Source organism: Mustela erminea, chromosome 9 (genome assembly GCF_009829155.1).
Source record: "Mustela erminea isolate mMusErm1 chromosome 9, mMusErm1.Pri, whole genome shotgun sequence".
Taxonomy (NCBI): Eukaryota; Metazoa; Chordata; class Mammalia; order Carnivora; family Mustelidae; genus Mustela; species Mustela erminea.
This window is the reverse complement of record NC_045622.1, coordinates 71000407-71027706: the sequence shown is the minus strand read 5'-3', so window position 1 is coordinate 71027706 and position 27300 is coordinate 71000407. Positions and strand designations below refer to the sequence as shown.

Here is a 27300-nt window from a genome sequence, read left to right as displayed (position 1 = left end):
CTGACCGGGTGTCAATGCCAGTTCAAATTTTGTGTCTTCTTAAAAACAGAAAGCTACCTCCCAGAGACACAGGGGAGAGAAGCTTCTATTCTTGGTGCTGGGCTAGGTAGACCCACCCCTGGAAGGTGACTCTAAGTGCCCTCACTGCTGAATGAGGTTGGAAAGCTAGCAGGCATTATATCATGTAGGTCTCCTACTCCAAGGTAAAACAATTTGGATTTTATTTGAAAAAACAATAGGAGAAGCCACTGGAAAGTTTTAAGCAGGTAAGTGATGTAATCTGATTAATAATTCAGGAAGAAGAGCCCAGGGAAGATGCTGTTGCAGTAGTCCAGGATGGTAACAGTGGAAGGAGAAAGATTTGAGATCCATTTTGGAGGTTGAAACAACAAAGTTTGTTAATGAGTTGGATGCTCAAGATGAGAGAAAGGGAGGAACAAGGATGATCCCTAGAGTTTTGACTTGAACAACCAGGTGGTTGCTGAGACAGGGAAGGCTTAGGAGGAAGACCCGGGGAAGTCAGTGTTCCTTTTTGGACAGTAGGTGTTTTTTTGTTTGTTTGTTTGTTTGTTTGTTTTTAAGATTTTATTTATTTATTTGAGAGAGAGAGTGAGAGAGAGCATTACAGGGGAGAAGGTCAGAGGGAGAAGACTCCCCTCAGAGCTGGGAGCAGAGCCTGATGTAGGACTTGATCATGGGACTCTGGGGTCATGACCTGAGCCGGAGGCAGTTGCTTAACCAGCTGAGCCACCCAGGCACCCTGGACAGTAAGTTTGAGAAGCCTATTAGCTATCCAGGGGGAGATGTCAGGTAGACAGTTGGGTATGGATCATGGTGTTGGGGTTTGAGTTCTGGTTGGGAGCAGTCACCACATTAATGGCACCTCAGCACTTGGGAGTTAGCAGCAGAAGGGGATCTGGCAGAGGAGACAGTGTGGTCAGAGAGAAGCTACCCATAATAAGTTGGCTATTTTCTCTTACAGGTCACACGTGCTAGGAACTGTAGTCAATATGGGCAGGCAAGGGGAGGTAAAAGCAGGAGAAATCAGAATGAGGGGAAGATAGGAAAGCTAAGGGTTTAGCTCAGATAAGCCTGTATTTCTTTCTAAAGAGTTTGGATTTAGTCTTGGAAGCCTGTGAAAGTCATCGATGGTCTGAAGGGTATTGGCGGGAAAGAGGCATCGGGGCACCTGGGGAGATTTTGTGGCCTGGACAGACCTAACTACATGCCAGCTCCAAAACAGCAGGTCCATGTATACTGTGAAGAAATCTGCCAGGTGATTCTGATGTGCCCTGCCCATAATGCGAATGGTAGTTTTTAGTGATTCCTTACTCTTACTCTTAAAAGTTTTTTTTTTTTAAATTAATGTATGCACGTAATTTAAGGATTTAAGTAGTATGGCCCCCATCTGTCCCTACTCCTGATTTCTGTCCCTTTGAGGCAGCCACCTTCAATTCTTTCAGCAGTTTTACCAATTAATTTCTGTATTTTCAAGTAAGATTCTTACACTGCTCCTTCTTGATTTTTTAATTTTAGTTATCAATAGACATTTTACTCTAGAAGATAAAGATTGAAGTCTCTTGTTCCCTGCTGTGCCTTTCCAATAGACATACACTTATCCTTATCCTGGCTTCACAGTATAGCATCATTTTTGTACAGATCACTAGTCAGTTTTTATATTATTATGACAATATGAATATTCACAGCTGGGCCATAATGTACTGTAATTAAATTTACTTTGTTGAACAATTTTTTTGTTTTTCGATGTTGATAATTTTCATGCTTGTGGTTTACTTAGTTTTCTTTGTACAGATTATAATTTCATCACCAGATTCAGAGCTACATGTCTAAATCTCCCTTTTTTCAGTATCCCCAAATAATCAGTAATCCACTCACAAAGTAAGTAAATAAATAAATCCAAATACCAAAGATAAATACTGAAAAACAAGGGTCCTTCTACTTTATTTTGGTACTTTCACTCCCTAAAGACCAACCACCTTGTTAAAGAAAAATTAACCCTGTCCTTCAACTTGCTTTTTTCACTTGATGTATCAGTATATACGCAAGTCTGTATGCAAATATCTGAATGTACTCTGGCTGTCTTTCCATGTCAGCACATACAGACATACATCATTAATTTGAAATAAGCAGAGCAGCCCATTGTATGCATCTGTAGTGGTATTTATACCATTCACTATTGATGGACGGTGAGGTTGGTTACAAACATTTGCTATTACAAACCATGCTCCAGTGACTATCCCAGCCTCATTGTCTCTGCGTACGAGTGCGCGTGTACTTAGAGAACAGATTCCTTGAAGTGGAGCGACCGGGTCAGAGGATATATGCCATTTTAATTATGAGGGTTATTACAAAATTGCCCTCCAAAGTGTCCTAATTTGTCCACCTGAGAACTAACATTGAGTCCAGCACCGAGAACTACTGTTTCAGGTTAACTCCTTGCTCCAGTGACCACACGGAAGGTGGTCGAGATGGAGAAGGGCCTGGAAAGAGGCAATGATCGAGTATAACAAGGTAGTCCTAGCTTGGGTAGGAGGTGGGGAAGACCCAAACCGAAGCAGTGAAGATGATGAGACTTCAGAGGAGGGTGGGTAGGATACACAGATGTTGAGGCTGGGTAGGTACGAAACTTGGTAAACTGCTTCATCGAGGCTGGGAAGGTGAGGAGGGCCATAGCTGACATTGAACAGTTTGACTTGGGCTTGGTTAGTAGGTAGACGTGGTATAGCCTGGAGGTCAGGAGTTTTACCCCTCCCTGCCCGCCCTAGGATTCTGATGTGCATCCAGGCTGGAGAATCCGTAGCTCAGAGTGAGCTATAGCAGAGGGCCAAAGGTGGAACTCTGAGGCCTCCAGCCTCAGGGGTGGACAAAAGCAGTGTCTGTGAAGGCAGTGAACTGGAGATGGGTGCAGGGGTGGGGGTCGGGGACCAGGGAACTAGAGTGTGAGGGAGGGAGTTTCGTTTAGAAGGAGTCTGGTTTGTGCTGGGAATGAGGACTTCTCCTTGGGTTGGTGCCTTCTAAGGAGGCTGGGAGCCACTGAAAGAGTATCTGGAACCTTAAGATCTCTGCTGTCTTTTGCTCAGTCACTGGGGATTTGGGTCCCACTGAACGCCTTAATGGGCTTACATGGGCAGACATGACCCATTCTTCTGAGTGGAGCTAGGATTTTCAAGTTAGGTTAGGAGCACAGTATGGAGAGAGGAGGACAGGAAGAAATCAGAAAAGGTCACATGGCCAGTGAGAAACCGTTTGTGGCAGGGGCGCAGAAAGAACTTTCAAAAGCTGTGTGACTGATAATGCAGTTGTAAGCTGTTGGTTGAAATGTCTCTACGTAACTGCTTCTGGCAGCGCACAAGCCTGTGTTACTCTACTACACCCAAGGGCCTGTGCTTGGGGCCCCGGGGCACCCAGGCGAGCTAAAGCATGATGAGTCAGTTGCAAAGTAGATGACAGGGCTGGGAAAAGCATTGGACTTTCCTTGCATCTGAGCTGGAAGTTTGAGCCTTTCTTGTCTGAGGGGCAAGGTGACATGAGGTCTGTAGATGAAAACAGTTCATTGGCCTTGGAGGTCACTGAGTGCACAGCGAGAGGAACTTCAGTCTAGTGATAGAAGCAGATCTCAGTGGGCTGAAAGAAAAAAGTGAGGACTTGAAGACACCCTTTTGAGAAGAAAGCTGTCTGTGAGTAAGGGAAGTGCACGGTCTCTGATCATTCACTTATATCTGGAAAGGACTGCATCTTGCTTTCTCAGAATTGCTGTTTATTTATCTTAATAGTACATTTGTATTTTCTTATAGACAAGTAGTAAGTAGATCTGGCTGCCTAATGAAGGAGCCTCCAACTTTTGAAAATACAGAAGAGGGATGGCTGTGCTTTGTATGATTAAGACTGTGCTAGTCTTGTTCGATGGGGCACATTGACATAGGAAGGAGGGTTATTTACACTGTAATATGATCTTATATTTGTGGGTCTAGACCATGCAAGAAATTATTTCTAACTGTTCTTTTAGTTCTTAGAGATATATGTTGTGTTTCCATCATTGAACTCCTTTAATATGATATTTTGCTAGGACAGACTGACATACCCTTAGAATTCTGCATTCTAAGAGATTGTTTTGAAATTCTAGCCTTCCATTTTTTCCCTCTGGTATTTCAGGTAATTTACATCCCTGTAATAAAAAAGCAGGGGTGGGGATGGAATAGGGACTCAGCTTACAGTGAAGAACAGTATAGAAAGTGAAAGTCCTGCACAATTAAATGTGGACCGTAGGGTGAGGGCTATCTGTTGCATACGTAACTGGTTATAGAAATTGATTTTACGTTTTGATATGACCAGTTTGTAGTGGCTGTATGAGAATATCCTCTTTGGTGCCTTTTGGAACAGGGAGGCCCCTTGGAACAGAGCAGGGTATGAGGGCAGGGGACCTGGAACTTTCTTTTTGGGTAAGGATGGATTTGGTGGCCAGCACATGGATCTGCTCTCAGGGGCAGAGCTGCTCTGGGTACTTCCTGCCTATTTCGGGGGGCTCTTTACCTCTTCTTGCAAAACTTCTTTCTGTGTCCCTCACTCTATCATTGGTTAGTTTTCTTGGTTTGGCCTCTGGAGCTCACCATTGCACTGGGATTTGGGGGGTTGCCTGAAAATGGCCAGCAGTGAGGGCTTGGGGGTATGACAGACAATGCAAAAGCAGAGGGCACAGGCTAGAAGATGAAGCTGAGGGCTTTGGGGCACCACCCTGTGGGGGACTCTGACTGGCCGGCTGGCAGGCACCGGGAACAGGCTGCAAAACCAGACTGAAGGGGTTTGGGAGCAGAGCTAGGACGTACTTTGCATAGTCTGAATTTTGCATCGGTCAGAGTGAACAATGGTTGGTGAAGTCGTGGAGTCCCCCAGGGGAGGCCCCCAGCCTGGTTTCTGCCACTGCTACCACTGCTGTTTGAGGATTCAGCCACTGCCCCTTACTCAGATACAGGGTCCCCTCTGACTTTGGGAAAGCAGTAGTAAACCCTGCCACCTAGTGGCAAACAGACACGCTAGCCAGATGCCCTAGACAAGTCTGGCTGAAGAGATCTTAAAATTACCTCCCATAATTGCAAAGATAACAATAAAAAGAGAAGAAATTTACCATTTTTGAATGACAACTATTTCTAATCCACACAAAAATCTGTTAGGTTCTTTGTATCCTCATGTTATAGGAGGGAGAGTGAGGACATAAAAGACATTTACTGAGGTCATAGTGAGAAAGTGATTAAATGAGATGAATTTAAGAACAGTTAGAATAGCACTTTTTAATTGGCCACCTGGAGGGCTTGTTAGAACACAGGAGGCCGGGATCTATCCCCAGTGTTTCTGATTTGGCAGATCTGGGGTGGGGCCTGACAACCTGCATTTCTTTCTTTCTTTCTTTCTTTTTTTTTTAAGATTTTATTTATTTGACAGATAGAGAGATCACAAGTAGCCAGAGGGGCAGGCAGAGAGAGGGGGGGAAGCAGGCTTCCTGCTGAGCAGAGAGCCTGATGTGGGGCTGGATCCCAGGACCTTGAGATCATGACCTGAGCCAAAGGCAGAAGCTCAACCCACTGAGCCACCCAGGCGCCCCTAACCTGCATTTCTAACGAGTTTCCAAGTGGTGCTGATGCTGCCCATCCAAGACCATACTTTGGATGCACTGGCTTAGAGCAGTGGCTAGCTGGTTATGCATCAGGACTTTGTCAGACTGTGGACAATACCGCAGAATGCGAGACATAGTTCCTGCCCTCTGAGGATTACAGGTAGGCTGGGAAAGTGATGTCTTTCTTCCAAGGATAAAAAGGTTGCATCAATAGAAAGACCTTGGACAAGTTTCCTACAACATAATAACTAGGTCAGAGCAGAGTGGGAGCCCTGAGGGCTGCAGAAGATCTCTCTGGAAGGAGCATAGGTTAGTGTCATGGAAAATGAGTGAGATTTGGGTGAATAGGGCAAGGAAACCCCATACAGGTAGGGGAGGGAAGAACAATACTATGAGAGTAAAGAGAGGTAAAAGGGAGAACCTGTTGGGAAGTAGCTTCTGTGCATCAAGCATGGAGGCTGCATTTTCTTACTTGTCTCATTTACTCTTCAGAACAGTCTTATAAGGGAGATAGTTCTGTCCTCATGTTACCTGCAGGTGAGGAAGCTGAGGCTTAGAGCCATCCAAGGTCATCTAGCCAATGGGTGGGAAAGCTAACATTCAAACCCCGGTCAAGCTCTCTCCACATTTTCCCACTCTGAGAAGTAGCCCAGGTATGTAGGAGGCTAGGTGGGATTAGGGTAAGGCTTTCATTCCTAGATCCCAGCAAGTGCAGGGGTGCACCTGAGTGGATGTGCCTCTTTAACGGTTGGGCCCTAGATGCCTGGCTTGCCCCAGCCCAGTCCTGTGGGAGAAGCAGTGAGAAAACAGCAGGACTGCAGGTGGGTTGGAATCAGGTGCTAGAGAGTGGTGCGTTCCAGGCTGAAGAGTTTCAATTTTATTTCATAAGCATTGGGGAGTCGTTGATGTTTTTGGAGCAAGGGAGTGATTAGATCCAAGCAGTTGACTGTGTTTGGTGTGGACCCTGGTCTCTGAGTGATCTGGGGGAAGATGATTAAATCAGTATCTGGACTAGAGTAGTAGAAAAAAGAAAAGAGCTGGTGCCAGCCACTTCCATTAAGAGCCTCCAGAATTTGGTGTGAGGATACCAGCAGAGGGCAAGTCTCAGTGACTGGGGAATTAGGAGGCATTTCCTAGGAATAGACACACCCATTTGGAAGAGCGGACTGATAGCGAGAGGGAGAGGAGGAGGCGGGTTTCATCACCTTGCACTTGAAGGGTTGGGTATGGGGTAGCTAGGCTGCCTGATGGGGAGGCTGATACTCCCAGGAGGTTGGAGAACAATGGTTTTAGAGTCCTCCGCGTAGGGAGGGAGTGACCGAGGTCTTGGGTGTCTACTTCGATTGTTCTTTGGGGGTTCTCGCAGGGCTCCCTCGTGCCTGGCACTGTGGATTTACCTAGCCGTGTTTCCGGCACGATTCCGTGCTGGTCGTCTTACTCGTCTTCCTCCTCTCTCCACAGCCTGCCCCTGGACCAGACTCTTCCTCGCCAGGGTCCCAGCCAGTCACTGTCCTTCCCAGAAAATTACCAGACTCTGCCTAAGAGCTCCCGATATCCCTCAGGGGGCTCCTCGCCCCCTCCCCGCGACCTGCCCAGTGACTATAAGTATGCGCAGGACCGAGCCAGTCACCTGAAGATGTCGAGCGAAGAGCGCCGGGCGCACCGGGACGGCACGGTGTGGCAGCTCTACGAGTGGCAGCAACGGCAGCAGTTCCGGCATGGCAGCCCCACGGCGCCCATCTGCGCCGGCTCCCCAGACTTCACCGACCAGGGCCGGAGCAGAAGCATGCTGGAGGTGCCTCGCTCCATCTCTGTGCCTCCATCTCCCTCCGACATCCCTCCTCCGGGCCCTCCGAGGGTTTTCCCACCCCGGCGGCCACACACGCCAGCGGAGAGGGTCACCGTGAAGCCCCCGGACCAGCGGAGGAGCGTGGACATCTCCCTGGGGGGCTCTCCCCGGAAGGCACGGGGCCACGCCACCAAGGTGAGTCTCTGGAGGGCTGGCAAGGCAGTGGGGTTCAGCATTAGGGCACCAGGATCCTCCCATGGTTTGAACACTAATTTGAGCAATTTCAAATAAGGAGAGGTGACACCTCTGTGGTACTTTTAGGTGCCAGGTACGATACTAAAGGCTTTCCTTTAATGCTTTCCACAACCCAATGAGGTAGGTGCTATTATGCCCATTGCACAGATGAGAACACTGAGGCATTAAGAGATGGAGGATCATCCAACTGGAAGTCTGCGGAAAAAGATGTCTGTGTTCAGCTGGTTCAGTAATTTATAATAACCCGACTTCCACTTTACTTCTCCAGGGGGCTTCCCCAGTTTACTGTTGTTATAACCCAGTAAGAAATACGTGGACCCCCTATTTCACAGATGAAGTGGGCCAGGCCATCTCGGCAGAGAGGGGCAGAGGGGGCAGAGGTTTGGTCCACAGGCTGATCTCCTGTCTCCCCCACTTGTAGAACTCCTCTCACGTGGACCGCCGCTCCATGCCCTCCATGGGCTACGTGACCCACACGGTCAGCGCTCCCAGTCTCCATGGAAAATCGGTAAGCCGACCCTCATCTCCCCTGCCCCGTGAATGTGCTACCGCCTGCAGGGTGCTGGCTCAGCTCCCCACCCTGAGCCCGTCGCCTGCAGTGTGCAGGGCAGCCGTCAGCCCCCACGTTAGAGATGAGGAGGCTGAGGCTCAGAGAAGTCCAGTGACTTGCTCCATGTCATCCAGCTGACTTGGGCTCCTCCAAGATGGGAGGAAGAACTTAGGGGAATGAAGGAGAATGTGCACTTTTCTTCTCTTTCAGGCAGCATTTTGCCTGCAGCGTTCTCCCAGCGTCTCTGCCGTTAGCTCCTCTCCTCTCGTCCAGGTCTTTGCTTTGGTTAGTTAACTTTGCCTTTAAAGCTCCCGTCGGGGTGAGGTTGCACTGTTCCTTGCTGTTTCCAAAAAAAAAAGATAAAACCTGCTTCCTGTAGCCCCTTTTCTGCCAGCGCCTTTATTTGTCCTGATGACAGAATTAATGCAATAATTACTTAATGGTGTCACGTCAGTGCTGTCCCGGCCCCGGGGTGAAGAGTAATTATAGCGTCGTGCTCCTGCGGTGGCTAATTTCCTCGTGATGTGTCTACACACCTGCAGCTGGAGGAGCTCTCGAGGCTTCTCACCCGCTTACGGCGGCACCAGGCGCGGCTGGCCAGTGTGCGCAATCTCGCCGTCGGCCAGTTACTGCAGCACCAGCTGACATGGCCCGCCTGCCAGGTCAGCGCTGCTGGGCTCTCTCAGGGCCGGGGCCTCCCTGCTGTGGGGCAACGGAGTGATGTGCTGGCCCATGTTTTCTCGTGCCCACGCTCTTGTCTGTATTTGCTGTCTGGCTCGTCCCCTCATTCCCTGCCTGTCTGCTTCTGGTCGCTATTGCCAGACACTGTGCAGTGGCCGGGGGGTGGGGGTGGGGCGGAGCCCACGCCTCTGGTGCTGGGGAGGGACCTGCATGTGCCGTGAAGGACCTCGACGGTGGCTTCTCCGGCTGTGAGTCGTGACTGCCAGGCTGATGTGTGGTCATGGCTGAAGGGCTGTGCTGGCTGTCATCCTTGTTGCCACTGTGGCCACTCCTTGGGGTGCAGGAAGGTGTGTGTCACTGGTGTCAACCCAGAGGGAAAAGACAGGGTGTCCTCTCTGATCTGGACAAAGCATCCTCATGTCCCTTATCCTGGAGAACCTCACTGTACTCTGGAGAGGTGAGGGAGGACAGGGGTTACTGCCACACGCAAGGCACCGGATCCAGAAGGGGAAGTGACCTGCCCGGGACCCCTCAGCCAGTGGTTTGCGGGCTGGAGCCCAAATCAGGTCCTATTTGCCATAGTGTTCTAAACATTCTGGGACATGGAGGTTTGCAGGCAAGCTCCTTAAGGAGTGGCCAAGGAATTGTTCTCTCAGGCATCTTGAGCAGCTTAACAATGTCCATACAAGATTGGTCCCTCTGGACTGCATGAAAGTAGGCAGGGGACAGGAGAGGAGGGTGACAGGAGTGTCACCTTCTTTAACTGTTCTGTTTAGAGGGACCCAGGAAATGTACTTGGAAAAATGAATGTGAGAGAACACAAGCGAAACCCCTAAGTTGTGAATTTGAGGGATTTTTAACAATATTCCTCTGCTCAGTCCTCCTTGCTGCTGTTGAAGGTGTATAGGGACTGGGCTGATTGGGGGAGTAGGAATGGGTGAGGGGACAGTTTAGAGATGGAAATACCATCTCAGAAGTCACCAGTTTCCCTGTCAATGGTCCTTCAGGTCTTCTCATGCTTAAAAGCACAGCCTGAACATCTCATATTATTTACTTGTTTGACATCAGAGGTGTAAACGGCCTTCTCCTATAGCTCTGGTTTGCCTCAGTTTGCCGGGATCCCTCTTAGCTAGTTGAGAAAGTGGCTCCTGGGCCATTTTTCTTAAGCATTTACAGCCCCTCTGCCTAACAGCTTCTGTGTGCTATTAATGGGAAACACAGGTCCTAGAAAATGAAAGAGTCTTTTGCTTATTTTCTCTGTTCCTGGTGAACTGAAGAACTCAACGGATTGTCAGAGACAGTGTGGGCAGATAGGTCTGACACTGAAACTTCCTCAGCTCGCTCCTGACATGGTCCCATGCTGAGCAAAGGGAGGTGAGACTTCCAGTAGCTGCTAGGACTTATCATCCTAGAACCCAAGGTCATGTCAGGACCCATCTGGGTCCCCAGGTCATCTCCCTGCCCCTTTGAGACGTTAGCCACACTAATCAGAGGGTCATTTTGCCTCATGCATATTAAGTGGGCCAGTGAAAAGGTATGATGACAAGGATTGGAGCATTGGTGATTGTTGGGTCCCTAGCTCAGAGGTTGCCTGTCCTCTTCCAGCTAGATCTCTCTAGTTCTGTCTCAGGAGCTCACCACTGGCCTCAGCTGCACTGCTGTCCTAGCCCTGTGGTGGTATGTGTGCTGTCTCCCCATCAAACTGCACCCCCCACCCCCACCTCCCGCCTACTGCAGGACTCACTGGCTTCTCCCCACAGTGACCTGCAAGATCCTTCATGCTCAACGAAGGCTCTGGCTACACTGAGACATTTGTGCTTCCTCCGTGGCTGCAGATGTTAGCCCGCTATATAGTTCCTTGACCCTGAAGCTGTGCAGTGTCAAGGATTCACACACAAAGCCCCAAGTTTTGGAAACCCTTGGTGTTCTTAACTGTCTTTTTTCTCTCTTTGCTTCATTTGAAGGCTGATGATACCTACCTCCAGCTGAAGAAGGACCTGGAGTACTTGGACCTAAAGGTGAGGGATGTCAAGCATCTTGCCTTCCTTGGACATGTACCTTTCTGAGCGTGTCAGCCTCATGGAGCCAAGCCCAAAGTCAAAGGCTGTGCAGTTCTTACCAAATCTGGATCCCAAATGAAGACATCTCCTCTCTAAATCGGAAGAGTTTTATTTCTTACTACCTTGAACACTGGGTTCAGTTCCTTGTGAGTTCTGCTATAAGATTTCAGTCTTATGAAATGAGGGTACTAGATCTTGATCTCTTCCATCCTCGGTCAGGACCCAAAGGCTTCTAAACAGTAACTAGTTCCTTCCTCAGAGGTTTGGCTCATAGGGTGCCACTGACGTGCGTTTTCAGCCACGAATAGCTTGCTGGCTTTTTTTGGTTTTGTTGCTGCGGGAACAGGTTCCACACGGAGTTCTGCAGCTCTGAGACCCACCGTGGTGTCCCAGGTGGGAGCGCCCAGTATGGTTAGTCTCCTGTCTGCATTCAGGAGAAGAGAACTGGGCACCTCGATGTAGGTGAGAAAGCTTCGGGCTCGAGATCAGCCTTCAGAGCACAGAGACTGAGAGGAAGCTGGCGGAGAAGTGTGAGAGGCATTCTACGTGAAAGAGGGCTGCTATTGTTTCCTTACCCCGGCTCTCTGAAAGCTCCCACTGTGGAAAGAAAGCACTTCTGATGCCTAAACCATGAAACTGACTGAAGGAATGTGACCTTTAATTAACTGTGGGTGTGAGAGAGTGGGGCGAGCTGTGAAGGACACCCAGGCTAATGCCACGGGGCATGCCTCCCCCAGCTCCCCTGGGTACCTGGCTTGAGGTGTCTTTAACATGGGGATTGTCATCCAGCCTTGTAGAAGCAAGATGACAAACAATAGGCGCTGTGGTAGCAGATGCAGAGGGCCTCCTCACACTGAGACAAGATCAGAGCCTTTGATTAGGTATCAATTAGTTAGCTTCTAGATCTGATGAACACTTGCTGTATGACTAGCTCTAGAGAAGCCTAAGGGACATGTAAGAGGAAAAATGAGACTCTCTGAGTCTCTGAGAAACTCCCAAATAGTCTGGGTTAGAAAAAGAAAATCTCCCAAAATAACACAGACTTGTTGATAACAAGTTTACAAAGATCTGTCTGGCCTAGTGCTTGGAGTTGAAATAGTGAAGGTCACCGTGGGCTGTGATGCTGGGAAGAGTTCTGAAGGAGGTAGCACGTGTTTAGAGCCTTGAAGAGCCAGAGGGTTTGAGTTGATTGAAATTAAAGGGAAGGGAACAGTGGGAGTCAAGGAAAGATAGGGGGAGAGTGGTGTGGCCAGGGCTGGAGGAGGCAGACTATTCATGTTCTTTAGGAAGGAGGGGTGTAGTGAACAGAAGTCAGACTTGGCTTTCTGACTTGAGCAAAATAAGGAGGGTTCTCTCAAAACCAGGACATTTTCTAGCTTATGTGGTGGTCGGATCACACAGAGCACGAGTGAATATTGTAAGTTTGGTAGTCATGCCTCAGGATGCAAAATGTGCAGCCCAGCCCACCCTGCCGTGCCCTGATTCTGGGAAGGGTCCTCCCAGCATGCCCACCACCCCCGCCTGTCCCAGAGAGAGGTCCATCCACCTTCACCTGCCCTGTGTTACCACCTCATCTCCATTCACTGGCCTCCCCAATAGCCAGTCACCATGCCACCCTTTGGTTCTTCTCACCTCCGCCCCAGGGCCATGCAGTCAACTAGAAGTGCTTATGGAGCATTCACGATGTACTTAGGCTGGTAAGAGAGATTTGGCTCCCCAGCAGCATGGGTGTATCTTGAAACAGTCCCCAGAGTGCTTGGTGCATGGTACAAGAGAGAGCTTAGAGAGTCCGGACTAGAGTAATAGGAAATCTCTGTCTTCTGGTTCCTGTTTATATGGGACAGCAGAAACTCACAGCTGGTCCTGGAGGGAAGATTCAGCTCAGGTCTGTTTTATTTCAAGATCATAGAATTTGAGTTAAAAGAGCTTTAAAGAGAGAAACTGAGGCACAGGACAGCAGAGCCTGCAGTCCTTGGGTGTCCTGACTACCAGCAGAAGCTTAGTAACAATGGAGGGTAAAAATTGTGATGGTCACTGTGTTTTACTTCTGTTAAATTATGTAAATCCAACAGTAACCCTAGAAGGAGGGTGGTGTTATCTTTTTTTCACTGACTAAGGCTCTTACCCAAGGCCACATGAATGGTTACTGGTGAGTTGGTATTTAGGTATAGCTCTAACTCTGAAACTTCAGTCACCTTGCCTCCCAGCCTCTCTTAAAATGCTGCTTCCACTACTGTGGACCCAAAGGCATTTCAGTTTTTGTTTTGTTTTTTTTTTTTAAATTTTTATTTATTTAACAGACAGAGATCACAAGTAGGCAGAGAGGCAGGCAGAGAGAGAGGAAGCAGGCTCCCCGCCGAGCAGAGAGCCCGATGCAGGGCTCGATCCCAGGACCCGGGGATCATGACCTGAGCCGAAGGCAGAGTCTTAACCCACTGAGCCACCCAGGCGCCCCGGCATTTCAGTTTTTGATGGAACTGAACTGGGGTCATTATCCTAGGAAGTGTGCTTAATGTGATAGAGGCAAGGTGCATCCTTGGGATGTTTCATGAGCTAGGAGCTGTCTGTACCCAGAACATTTACTAGTGACTTTCTGGAAGTTGTCACTGTCATGGAAAACAGCTGTGTTGATACCAGAATTTCCCCAGTCTTATTTTTGTTATTCCAGTTGCTAAGCTCCTCTCAGAGAACTTTTCCCCCAAATGAGCTGCACTGGTAGCAGGGAGATGCTGGGGTTTGTGCTGTGTGTGAGTTGTCTGTCTGGTGCGGCTGCCAGAAATGTTGGCACCACCTTAACCTCTCTCCAAGATACAGCAGAGTGCCCACGTCAGAGAGGCAGTGAACCTGCTCTGCTCTGCTCAAACCCAGCTGGGGCATAGGGTTCCCAGATGGTGTTTCACTTCAGGACTCAGCTGAAGAAAGGGCTGGAAGCAAAGCAGAGGTATTGAAAGCCTATAAAGCCATGGCTGAGGATGTATTAGGCAGGATGCTTTTGTTTTCAGGTGTCTGAAACCCATATGAACCTGCTAATAACCCAAAGAGGGAATATACTGGTTCTTTTAGCCAAGGGCTGCATGATCCCAGAGGCTCAGGCCACATCATCAATGTTCTAGTTTCCCTGATGTGTAGGCTGTGTCCACATGGCAGGGAACGTGGCCACCTGCAAACCCAAGTTTACTTTCTCCCAGCCCAGCATCCTCATGGGTGACCACTTGTAAATCCAGACTCCCTGTGGAGTGAGGGAGGGGTTCCCTAATGGAACGGCATGCTGGGCAGAAACAAGAAAATCAGTAGCAGTTAGCACAGCTGTGCTACAGAGTGATGGAGAGAGTTCTGGGTAATTCAGGAGACCTAGAGACAGTCAACAAAGCTCTGAAATGTTACCATGTGTCTTCCGTGACTGCAAGGGGGGAATGAAGACAAATGGATAGCATGAGTCAACTGTACTTCAATTAAAAAAAAAAAAAGACAAGTGGATAACAGCTACAAGTAGAGGGGTTTCTAAAAGGGCCTGCTCAGGTTGTGGTGGACCCCCCCCCTTCTCTGGGGTGTCAATGAAGCTAGATGAGCACTGTGGGACAAGGGGAGTGGTGCATGACTGTGTTAGGAAAACCCTGAGGTCCGTTGGCTCTTGAGATGGCGACATGCTCAACAAAATGTGCTAATGCTGAGTTCAGCTGGGGTCCCTGAGATGAGGGCCTCTGTGGACACAGCCGAATGAGCCCTGAAGCCCAGACTGGGTGTGGGGGTAGCCGTGACACAGCCCCGCCGTGACCAGCTGCTTGTTAGAGGTTCCTCTGGGTTCTTGCGGGGGTGAGGAAGGAGGTAAGCATCACTGGAGAAAATCGACCTCCCTATTCCTGCCTGGTTGCCCTAGGCTCCCCCATGTCCCTGTTCCAAAGGCCACAGACTGAAGGATCCAAACCCTGCCTTTGCCACCACCACCACCAGCACCACCAGTACCATCAGCACCACCAATCAGCCAATGCTCAGCTTCCAGAATCGGTGGTGTTTGCTTCCCTCCATGTTGTGGGAGCTTTTTCTCCCTAAAATGAGCATTTCTGTTGTGGTGCCCAGTTTCAAACAAACGTGGACTCCACTCATTTAGAAGATACTCTATATTAACGTTCTTTTTGCCAAAGAACTTGTCTGGCATTTTACTCGGTGCTGCAGAGTGGACAGGACTCCACCCCGACTAGGCATCTGTTCCCACCTGGCGGGGTTTGGGTGCGTGTTGTTCATTATGGCTCTTGGTCTTCTCAGAAGTTTCGAGCAATAGGAGTGATGATAGCCACCTTCCTAACCAAGAATCCAAGTATCAAGAGAGGTCACTTCCACAGCGATAGGTCTGGAATGTAAACCCAGGGTCTGACTTTATTCCTGCCTTCTTTCTTCCATGCACCATGTACTATGCCCACCCTAAAGTTGTACTCACTGAACTGTGTTTCTGGCATCATGGTTCTGCTTTTCAGAACCGCACACCCCGGCTGGGTCTGAAGAAACAGGTGTGGGGTCACTGTTGTTGACAGCTTAGATTGCTTTCATGCATCTGTGAAGACAGCTGGGAAGGAAGGGGATGTGGAGGGGTGAGTATCTGCAGCTGTTCAGGTGGTGCCCCCAGAGGCTGTCCTTTCTGACTGAGGGATGTGTCAGCCGGGGCGCTGGTCGCTTGGCCTCTGGCCTCTTCCTGTCTAAGCCTGAGATCAGGGGTCCTCTGTTCAGGGTCTCTTTCCAAAGTTAGCTTCTAGAGCCAAGTTTCTTAAGTTGTGTTCTGGAACACCACCTATTTCAAGATCACCTGGGAGCTTGATTTTTTTTTTTTTTAAAGTACAGATTTAGGGGGTTCTATTGAATTAGAAACTCTGGAAATTGTGCCCAGAATTCTGCCATTTTTGCTGTTTGTTTGTTTGTTCTTGTTTTTTAATCAAGCTCTGGAATAATTCTTCGGCACAAAAAAGTTTGAGATCTGTTGTTCTGGAACAGAGATTATTAACCCTGGCCATGAACTGGAACAACCAGGGGAAGTTTGTAAAAGGAATATCAGTGCTTTGATCCCACCACTTCGACTCTGATCTAATTGATAATACTCGGCAATTATTTTTTTAAAAAGCAAATGAACGGGGCATCTGGGTGACTCGGTTGAGTGTCTGGCTCTTGGTTTCAGATAGGTCATGATCTCATTAGTCGTGGGATCAAGCCCTGTCTGCTTGAGAGTCTCTCCCTCTCCCTCTGCCTTTCACTCCCATTCACGTGTGCTCTCTCTTGCTTTTTCTCCCTCAAGTAAATGAATAACTCTTAAAAAAAAATAAATAAAATAAATTCTCTAGGTGTTTCTAATATATGGCCAGGGTTGAGAAACACTGTTTCAAAGCAGTGGTTCTCAAAGTGTGATCCCAGAATAACAGCATCAGCAATACCTGGGAATTTGTTAGGAATGCAAAATCTTGGGTCTTCCACCCCAGATTGGCTCAGTAAGAACCTCTAAATGTGGGGGCAAGCAAATCTGTATACAGTTCACCCTTGAACAGCATGGTTAGGGGCGCCAACTTCTTGCACAGTTGCAAATCCAAGTATAACTTGACCCCCCAGAACTTAACTCTTAATAGCCTACTGTTGACAGGAAGCTTTACTGGTAACTGAACAGGTAACACAAATTTTGTACATTATGTGTATTATAGACTGTATGCTTGTAATGGAGTAAGCTGGAGAAAAAAAACTGTAAAATCATAGAGAAAAGAAAATTTCTAGGACTGCATTGCATTCGTTGAAAAAAATCCACATATATGTGGGCCCTGACAATATAAACCCATGTTCTCAAGGGTCAGCTATATTAGTAAGCCCTCCAGGTGATTCTGAAGCGTGCTGAAGTTTGAGAAGCCCTTGTTGCGGTGGTGGCGGTGCCCAGTCTTAGCTGCGTATCAGTATCATCCAGGGGGGCTCTTAAGGATCTGGATGCTCACACTCCACCCCAAACTGATTTATACCCAAGTCTCTTGGAGTGTGACTTAGGCATCAGTTGTTGTTTTTTTGTTTTTTTTTAAGCCACCCAGGTGATGCCGGTGTTCAGCTGGGGTTGAGGTGCACTGTTTTAGTGGGTAGGGATGGTGGGTAGGGTAGGTGTGGTAGTGGGTAGGGACGGTGTTCCCGCAAAGGAGCTGTAAACATTTGGGATCACTGGTTAGACATTACTTAGGTGAACATAAGTGTGGAGACGAGGGTCGGGGGAATGAAGGTGGAAAACACGGTGCAGGGATGAGACTAATGTCTAGCTCCTCCCTAGTGACTGGTTGTTTCACAACATAAGGTGAAGGAGAGCAAAGGAGGAAGCAAAGTTTCCTCTTGCCTTCTGCAGGGGGAATTGGAAGGCAGCGGGCCCTGACATCGGCCCTCTCACATGAACTAGCCTGCACAAAGATCCTTCAGGCAGAGCTTCTTGTCGTCTGTTTCATCTGTGAGGGGACGAAGTCTGCAAAGGTCAGCAGCCGGGAAGCGGCATGACCAGACTGAGACATGATCATTTGAATCGCACAGCACACATCCTCCCTAAGGTTTCCCCTGGCCAGTTCCCCAAATTCTGGCTCCTTCAAGTGTCTTTTGATGTCTCACCTGTTACGTTTTGTTATATTTGCCTTTTTGTTTGGAACAGATAAAAAATAATGAACCTTTGATCAACGTGCTTTACAAAGTGCTGAAGAAGTCAGCACGGGGCTGTCGGCCCAGGAGAAGCGTAAGATGATCTGATCTGTGTCTCCAAGCGGGGCCATTCCATTGCTTCTGGCTCAGTGCTGACCTCATCACTTGCTTAACCAGGGGCTCTCCTGACCGCCCCCCAGGCTTCCTGCAAGTCATTTTGGTTTATTTTTTTCTCCTACTGAAGCTCCCTTCAGCATTCTGGCTGGTGCACCAGGCTGAGCCTCTCATCTGCGGTGTTCTGTGACTCCATCTTTTGTGTTGCCTTGGGATTGTGGTGGGGTGGGGGCTTGCCTGGCTTGCCACCAGCTTGCGTTGTGTTCCCATTCTCTCTCATCTGCCTCCATGGTGAGGACTGACCTCGACGAAGACCAGTGTGGTCTGTGTAGTCAAGCATGAGTTCCTTGGGAAGGAATAGCATTTTCTGGTCACCGTGGAGGAGCTGGGGTATCCTGAGATCCCACCATGGCCCTGGGATTAGGGTGTCTTCTCTTCAGGGCAGGGTATTGGTATTTGAGAACAGTCTAAAGCAGGACTAGAACAAGATGGTTCTCCCCTGCCCACTCCCCTACCCCCTGCCCCAGATGGTTCCCTTTGACTGATGCACCTGAAATATGGCCAGCTTTTATAGCACCTGAAATATGGCCAGCTTTTATAGCTTTCCAAGGGAGGCTGCAGGTTGGGAAGCAGATGCTATGTGCAGTCATCCCAAGCCCCGAGAAAACGTGTGTTGGGATGTGATGGAGGGTGAGGTAAAATGCCTTGGTGGCCTTCCGTTCTTTTCTGGTGCACAGACTCTTTCAAAGGGATAAACACCCACTGACTTCCACTTTTTCTGGTGACAGAGATGCTGGACACCCATAGTTGACATTTTAAATGGATCTAAACACTGCTATCACAAAGCACAGTTTTAAAAGGAAAATTAGACATAGTAAACTACTTGTGGATACTTGTAGTAGCCTTGATTCTCTGGAACAAAGCTAAATTCAGAAGTTTCAAGGGCCTCTGAGCTGCGTAAACACTTTCCTGAAGCTCATGCTCTAAAGCGTGCCCTTTACTCCAGCTCCCTCCATTTTGTTACATTCACGGGTTCATTAAACAGACATTTCCCAAATATCCTCAATATGCTGGGCTTTCAGGATACAGAGAAGATATGAAAAATGTGTCCCAGTTCCCACAGTCACCCCTAATTAGGTCATTGTTCACTGAGGGGAGACAGAGCATATCCTCTGACGTGCTAAGGCTCTTAGACTGGAAGACACAAACTGTGGGAGGACCTCCCCTGAAGCCACCAGAACCACTGGAGGGAGGGAGTTCTGGAAAAGCAGCAAGTGTCACCTCTGTTGACTCTCCTGTCCTAATAGACTCATCCATTTGAATTCCTAACTTTCAGCACCTTAAATGCAGCCCTTAAATGGAGACAAGAGAGAGTTACTTCTTAGAAAAGAAGGCGTACTAATATTCTGAGAGAGAAAAGAAACATTATGTGTCAATCTACAACGGAAATGAAAGCACAGAAATTTAAGAGCATTTAATCAAGGGCCAAATAGTCCCAAAACACTGACTTCTAAGAAATTCCGTATTACTGATTTTTATAATGACTCTGATTCATCCCCGAAAGGTTGAATTTATATTCAGTTCCATGGAGGCAGCGTAGGACTGACTTTTAGAAACCTTTCCGTCAAAAAGTTTAAAAGGTTCAGCTTTCTTAAAATGCCCTTTTTGTGTAGAACACGTCATTTCTTTCTTGACGGTGTTGAGTAGATGAGGCACTGCTCAATTAGATTCTCTGCCTTGCTATTTCAGTATCAAAAAGCTGGTATCTGTTAAAAGCTCTAGTGAAATAAATGGAAGAGTTTTGCTAGGAGGAAAAAAATCTCCACAGCCTATCTCAATTTAAAAATGATTTCTTCCTAGGAAGTGAGCCAAGGGTCAGCCCCTGGAGAGTAGACAGGCTCATTGTCTTCTGCTTTGATGAGGGACTGTGACACAGAGTGACCTCCTTACTTTCACCTGCTGGGTTCCCCTGAGTTTAAAGGCCAAGTTCTGCCTGGAGGTCAGCTGTCCCTGGTTCATCAGAGTTAATTCTACCCCTCCCCCCGCTCCACTCCTCTTCCTGCCTTGCCCAGCCCTCTGTCCTTGAAGCAGCCAGCGGTTTGTTTGTGGATTGTGGCAATAGTCCATGTGTCCTTGACTGTGTGTGTAGATGTATGTACACATACATAATATGCCAGTCTGAAGAGCAGAATTTGGCTGGAGCTCTACTTTTTCCAGGAATTCTACTGACCCACATGTGTTTGCCTTTGACCTACCTCCAGTGCAATAAGCATTTGCCCAGTGCCTTCCAGCATACCAGGCTTTATGTTCAGGCTCACTTTACCAAGATATGAAAGATAATGGTCTCTGCCCTCTGCTGTGTGACCACAGGGAACATGGGAATGGGTTGGGGTTGTGTCTGCAGCTAGACTCTTTCCTCAGCCCAAGGCATGGACAGGCATCATCCCTTGACCTTGACCTTGGCATTTGCTGATGATGAGAGGAAGGAGGAGTGCAGGACAGTTGGGGACATGATTGCCTTGAGTTGTGAGGGGAATGTTTGCTAATATATTTCTGCTTCTTATTCACACAACTAATTGGACCTCTCAGATGGAGTAGGAAGAATGTGAGGCCATCTCTCCAGCAACTGTCTGTCCGACCACACTGGAACCCCTGGCCTAATATACACACCATCTGTCTCATGGAAGAGATAGGTTCTACCCTCTGTTTCTGTGCTCACATCCGTAAAATGGAATTCAGCAAGATGGCTTTCTGTGCATGAGACACATTTGACCTGGCTCTCTCTGACCATGGCTTGGCTGTGGGGGTGCATCTGTGGAAAAGTCTCCCTAGCCCCATCCCACACAGCTTTTGGCAAGAAGGAAATTAGGGGAAGTGAAAACATGGGCTGAAGAGTTGGGTTTAGCTTTGTAGGGGTCAGTGGGAGATGCCAGCATGGTACCCACATGGGGTCAAGGGAAGGATGGACAATGTTTTGAATGCCCACTGACCCATAAGTTTAGATGATTTTTATCTCCTGATTTTGGTTTTCATTCTTGAGAGGACAGGGTAACTTGTGACATATACAAATATGACCTGTCTCGGTTATTTAGGGATCAATTGAAAATCCCAACCAGGAGTTACCTAGGTTCCTTCATCCCTTGACCTGATTTTCTTCCCAAATGGTATAGGGTGAGAGAGACTGACCTTGCTCAGAGGGGAGGTTAGCAGCTCAGAGGCTTCCTTAAACTAAGTCTTGGAGATGCCCCGGGGACTCGCAGGTTTCTCTGGTCCACCTCACTGCTCTGGGCTGGGGGCCATAGACTTCTGTAACTTGGGTTGACCCCAGGTTCGGTAGCAAAACTCTATCTTTTAAATCTTCCAAGATTCTGGGATGCCTGGGTGGCTCAGTTGGTTAAATCTTCCAAGATTCATGCTGAACTCATTTTGGGAAAATTTTAGCTTCCATAGTCAATGATACTAGAACTTGAATGTCTTCTTTTTCTTTAAATTTGAGAAATTTACAAGTGCTTCTTGGCTCACAAAAAGGTTTTGGTTTTTCCCTAAAATGAAGTAGGCATAAAAATCAGGTCTCGCCTGAGTTTTTACCCGTTTCATGCCATGACCCTACCACCAAGACTTACACACTTGTCCATCGTGGGGCTAGCTCTTCTTCTTGAGATCTGATCCTGAACCTTGTGGTTAATCTCCTTTAAATTGTTCACCTCCCAGATGACGGGCCGGGACCTGGTCAAGGATCGGAGTCTGAAGCCGGTGAAGATCGCGGAGAGTGACATTGACGTGAGTGAGCAGGGCAACAGTCTGAGCCTCTGGCTGCCTGTTGCCCCCAGACCCGAGGCGGGCAGCTTCAGGCAGGGCTTAGATGGTTCCGCAGCCAAAGGCTTCCTGATCACACTTCAAGGTCGTGCCCTTTTCTCATCATCCCAGGCCCTCTCCAACCTGTTCTTGCTCACAGGTCAAACTGAGCGTCTTCTGTGAACAAGACAGGATCCTCCAGGACTTGGAAGACAAGATCCGAGCCCTCAAGGAGAACAAAGTATGCATCAATTTTGCATAACTTTGGGCTGAGTGGAGGGGGTTTTGTCATGCTGTCTTTCCTCAGATATAGATTGGACTCGTATGTCACAGGTGCTCCTTTATCCAGAATGGGTAGTAGTTTATTCAGAACAATATGTTTGCTTCCAGGAGCATTTCTGCCTAAACCTTAGGTGGGAAAGAGGAAGAAAAGAGGAGGAAATCTCAGGGGGACACTTAAGCCTGTTTATTCCAAATGCGACCTCCTCCTCTTCCACCTTAATTCTACTCTGGCCTTCCTCTCCTTGGAGGCCTTGTGAGGTCAGCCTGGGAGAGGAGGGCTCTGCTGGCTTATGTGTGCTGAGCCCAAGCGCCTGAACTCCATGGAAGAGGGCTGCCTGGGAGAAAGTGGCCACACTTGTAACAGGACAGAGGCTGTCATTTCCTAAAGCTCCTTTCCTCCTAGGATCTGGGCTATGGAGAAAGCAAGTCTGGATGGGAGGGGAGGAAGAGGCCAGAGGCTGCTCATGTTTGGTTTCTTGGATATTTATTATGATTTTTTTTTCTTTTTTGAACTTTAATAAGGTATTATACATCCGATGCTGGAGGTTCATAACATGCCCTTTTCTCTAAGAAAAGAGAATTTTCCATCTACTCTTTGATGTATCCTCATAATTTATCCATAAGGAGTGGATGACCTTATGCCCACTTCATAAATGAGAAAACTGAGGCAGAGAGCTGTTAGGTGGTTCGTCCTAGGAGCCTACCCAGTGGGCAGAGTTAGAGCTGGAATCAGAGCCCCCAACTAGGCTGTGGGCCTTTCAGTCTCAGATCCAGCAGGTTTGCTTAGTTCCTGGCATGAGATGGGGAGGCCTCTAGGGGCTGTCCTGCTCTCCACTTGCTCTTTGGCCCTTCCCTGCTGTAGGACCAGCTGGAGTCTGTGCTGGAGGTTTTGCACAGACAGATGGAGCAGTACCGAGACCAGCCTCAGCACCTGGAGAAGATTGCTCACCAGCAGAGGTTGCTGCAGGAGGACCTTGTCCACATCCGTGCAGAGATCTCCAGAGAGTCCACTGTGTGTAGAGGGTGTGAGGGTGGCAGACACTCTCCTGCCCCCATCCCCCAGCCCCAAGATGGGCTGGGCCAGGGGCTGGGCAGGGGGCTGGGCAAGGGGCTGCTTCTCCTAGCTCACAAGCTGTAGTTGAGTTGGTGGCCAGGGACAAGAGTTTTGGAGTAGCAGAACTTCTCCAGGCTGCCTCCTGATAGTAGCTCACCTTGCCTGGGGGTGACATGTCTGTCTTTGCTGGTACCTCAGGATGCTTTCCATCAGTGACTGCTGTATGGCTACAGTGACACCCAAGGGACCAGATTTCCCTGATCTGTGTGCAGTTAATTCCAAAGCATCAGAATTTCTACTGTATTTGTCCATCTGATGTGGTGCAGGCCCTTTCTGCTGGAGCTGGGGACTAGAGCATCTCCAGTGGTGGGAGAGGGGACAGTTCGATAGTTCCAGTAGCCAGGGTCAGAGCAGGAATGAGAAGACAAGCCCTGTCTCTCTCCTGCCAGGCCTGCCTGAGACCCGCTGGGCTGCCCTTTCCCCGTCCGTCTTCCCCTGGCTGGGTCAGCAGTGGTCAAGAGCGCAGGTGCTCTTGGGGCCGTCTGGGGGATGGGGGATAACTAAGACTCAGGAGCATTTTCTTGGCCAACAGGAGATGGACAATGCCTGGAACGAGTACCTGAAGTTAGAGAGTGATGTGCAGCAGCTGAAGCAGACCCTGCAGGAACAACACAGAAGGGCCTTTTTTTTCCAGGTGACCAAAGGCTCTTCATTCCTTCTGAGGGACTTCACCTGTAGAGCTGTGGGGCTGTGGGGCTGTGGGGATTCGGTGTGTGGCCTGGGAAAAGCCTGCTGTCCCTCCACCCACCATTAGGAGCTGATTCCCAGAAAACCTGGTCCACGGCCCTATGGAAAACACTCTTGCCTGTGGCTCAGGGCTGGCCTGCCAGGTCCCCCAGAAGTTGTCCGTCTCCTGCTGCTGTTCCCGGCCCCCCATGATTTCCCTGCACCCAAGCTAACATTTTCCTATTCTTATTTGGTACCCCAGCACTTGGCATAGTGGCCTGAAAACACTAGGTGAATATTGTTGACAACATCTTTCAAATGATTATTTCTAGTTACTAGTTCCTTAAACTGTTCCATCCCATTAAACTTGTCTTCTTGGATCTTCTTTAATTAATTTTAGCAGTGATTTTTTTTTTTTAGCTTTTTATTTCTTATGTTTCTGTAACTATAAAAATAACACACGAATGCATCTCTCTGTAAAGGCCAAACAGTAAGAAGCAAAAGCAAAGAATGAAATGAAAGCTCCTTTGCCTCCCTTCCTTTCCCATCACCTTCCCTGTGTGTGATCCGTGCCATCACTGTGTGCCATCACCTTCCTTACCACTTTCTGTCTGTTTTCAAACATATGCCCATCCACAGGATAGTATAATGTATCTGGCAGGGGGAGTTGAGTTTACTTAAAGAGGGATCATACTTACACATTGTTCGGTAATTTGCTTTTTTGTCATAACTTCACGTTATGCAGATCTTTCCAGGAGAGATACCCAAGTTTATGTTGCCTGATCTTTAAGTGTTAACTATTTAAATGTAAACATAAATTAATTGAAAGTAACTAAAATTAAAGATACAGTGCTCCGTCACGCTAGAATCATTTCCAGTGCTCAGTAGCCACCTATGTCTAGTGGCTGCTGTATTGAACAGTACAGATAATAAGATTTCCATAATCTCAGAAAGCTGTGTAAAGTAAAAGAAATCAGTTCTTAGCTGCTGCATAGTATTTCATAGTCTTGATATGCCGTATTTTAGCTATTCTTTTCTGATGGGCATTTAAGTTGTTTGCAGTGTTTCGCTTTTATAAATGGTACCGCAGTGAGCATCTAACTGCCCTTTCAAGCTCATTTATAAGCTTTCGTCTAAGACGGGCTCTGAGGGTGGACTTGCTAGACTGAAGCGAGTGCACATCTTAAATGTTGGTGGATGCCGGCCAGTCACCCTCTAAGAGGCTGCACTCATTTGCCCTCCCACCCGCAGTGAATGAGGGTGCTGAACCTTTATCCGCATCTTCTCCAGCACTTGACCGTATCAGTCTTTTTAGTTTTTGCCAGTCCGCTGGCTGAAAAAGGACATCTAGTTTTAATTTGCATTTATTTAATTACTGGCAGGTTAAACATCTTTTTATACGGTCATTGGCCATTTGTGTTTCTATCATGCCTTATTTCATGGTGATTTAACATACCGCAGTCCCAGAATCCCTTTTTCTGCTCTGGAAAACAAATGGGTAAAATGTACAAGTCTTGTCACAGACTCCCTGAAGAACTTAACCGTGTAAGTAAGTTACAAAGACATAGGCTAGTTTGAAGCCTAGCTCCTGCAACTCGACTTCCACCTAGCCTGGTGGCATTGCTCGTGCTTTCCCTGAGCCCCACTTTGTGATCTGGGAAGCTCACAAAGCCCTTCTTTGAACAGGCTTTGTGCTAACTTCTTTGGTGTAATTCTAGGCCAGGCAAGCTGTTAGAGTCCTGAATAAGTCATGAAGCGTGGAGATATGCGTGCAGCCCCACATACACATTCTCAGGCAGGGGGCTTGGAAACTTGCCCCCTTTAGCCAGGTTTGGCTGTGAGAAAATTCACAGGCTTTTCAGTAAAGGTGAGTGGCTTTATTTGTAAAGATCCTCATGACCACCTGCGCTGGCAAGCCAGAGGATAAAAGAACATTGAGGTAACCGTGAGAGGCAGTGATAGATGAGGCTGCCTGTGCATGTCCCTGCTTCTGGACAGTAAGTGCAGGCGTCTGCTGAATGCAGTCCATAGGAGCCTTTCTGCCCAGCATGGTGTGAGGGTCCAGGGATGAAGCACCAACCCCTGTGCCCCAAAAGCTTCCTTCACCTTTTCCTTCAGTTCTGAAATTCCATCGTCCTTGGAGAACCTTAGAGGCTCTCTGGCTTTTGCTTGTCCTTGCTCTTCTCTTACATGTGGGAGTGACAGAAGGGCTAAATAGGGGCAGAACTGCAAACTGACAGGTAAAAGTATGCCAGATAGACCGCTGGAGGAGAGGGGAGAGAGTTGATTTCATTCCAACGCTCCTCCTTTACCTGTTCCCAGCACCCTGCTTGGGGACCTCCGCTCCTGAGATAATTCTGTTAGCTCACACACACACACACACACACACACACACACTCTCACACTCTGGGTTCAATACCATGTCTGTTTTAGGACACTTGTGCTTTGGGGTGGAGCTAAGCATCAAGCCCTTTCCTTATTTATCAGCCTTGAGGATGTGCGTTGGTGTTGGAAGGATGGAGAGAGTATGAGAATGTGAGCTCCCTTAGGAGGGAGGCTTCGGACATCTGTTGTCACAGCTGTTGGGCAGCATTGATCGGGGAGTTTTATGTGACTGGGTCTTTTTTCACTCATCATCCGTGTGCTGAGAAACTGTGAAGATAACCAAGGGCATATAGTCTACTTGCTGAATCAGGCAAGTCCCTAAGTATCACACATGCAAGAATTTTTCCACGGGAGGATGGCTGGGTGCCTTGAGGGGAGATGGGGTGTGAAGCCTTTGTTTTTTTAAGTCTGTGGGGAGTGATCAAAGCTACATTCTCCCATGACAATTTAAAAATTAAAAAAAAAAGTTTGATGTTTAAACAACTCTATTAAAAGGTGCCCACAAATTAATATCCAAAATATGTAAAGGACTTATACAAGTCAATTCCAAAAAATCCTCCAAGATCCCAGAGAACAAAAAACATTTAAAAATGGGCAGAGGACCCTAATAGACATTTTGCCAAAGACCTACAGATGGCCAATAGGCACATGAAAAGATGATCAACATCACTTATATTAGGGCAATGCAAATCAAAACCACAATGAGGGGGCACCTGGGTGGCTCAGTGGGTTAAGCCTCTGCCTTTGGCTCAGGTCATGATCTCAGGGTCCTGGGATTGAGCCCCAAGTTAGGCACTCTGCTCAGCAGGGAGCCTGCTTCCCCCTCTCTCTGCCTGCCTCTCTGCCTACTTGTGATCTCTTTCTCTCTCTGTCAAATAAATAAATAAAATCTTGGGGAAAAAAAACCAAAATGAGATTACCGTACACCTGTCGGAATGGCTAAAATAAAAAAGACAAGAAATAAATATTGGTGAAGATGTGGAGAAGGAGGACCCTCGCGTACTGTTTGGCGGGTGTGTAAATTGGTGCATCCACTCTGGAAAACAGCATGGAAAGTCCTCAAAAAATTAGAAATACCATATGATCCAACCATTCCTATACTGGGTATTTAGGCAAAGGAAATGAAAATACTAATTTGAAAAGATACATGCACCTCTATGTTTACTGAAGCATATTTACAATAGCCAAGAAATGGAAGCAACCTAAGTGTCCACTGATAGACACATTTTTATGAGAAGATGTGTTATACACACACAATGGGATGTTAGGCAGTTATAAAAAAGATGAGCTCATGCCATTAGCAAGAACATGGATGGAGGGTATTATGCTAAGTGAAAGAAGTCAGAC

General features: G+C 47.9%; 1 protein-coding gene across 16 annotated transcripts in view; it reads left to right on the top strand.

The window, feature by feature from the left end:
• PLEKHA7 (pleckstrin homology domain containing A7) overlaps window positions 1-27300 on the top strand; it is a 213139-nt gene that overhangs the window by 166501 nt on the left and 19338 nt on the right. For 13 of the 16 annotated variants that reach the window (XM_032356698.1, XM_032356710.1, XM_032356711.1 and 10 more), the window contains 8 exons: window positions 7091-7613; window positions 8095-8181; window positions 8766-8885; window positions 10869-10922; window positions 21423-21491; window positions 21667-21747; window positions 22651-22800; window positions 23435-23536. In XM_032356698.1, coding sequence (XP_032212589.1) covers window positions 7091-7613; window positions 8095-8181; window positions 8766-8885; window positions 10869-10922; window positions 21423-21491; window positions 21667-21747; window positions 22651-22800; window positions 23435-23536 — 1186 coding nt within the window. The remainder of the gene's footprint in view (window positions 1-7090; window positions 7614-8094; window positions 8182-8765; window positions 8886-10868; window positions 10923-21422; window positions 21492-21666; window positions 21748-22650; window positions 22801-23434; window positions 23537-27300) is intronic. The other 3 variants (XM_032356705.1, XM_032356703.1, XM_032356713.1) reach the window with 1 other exon arrangement.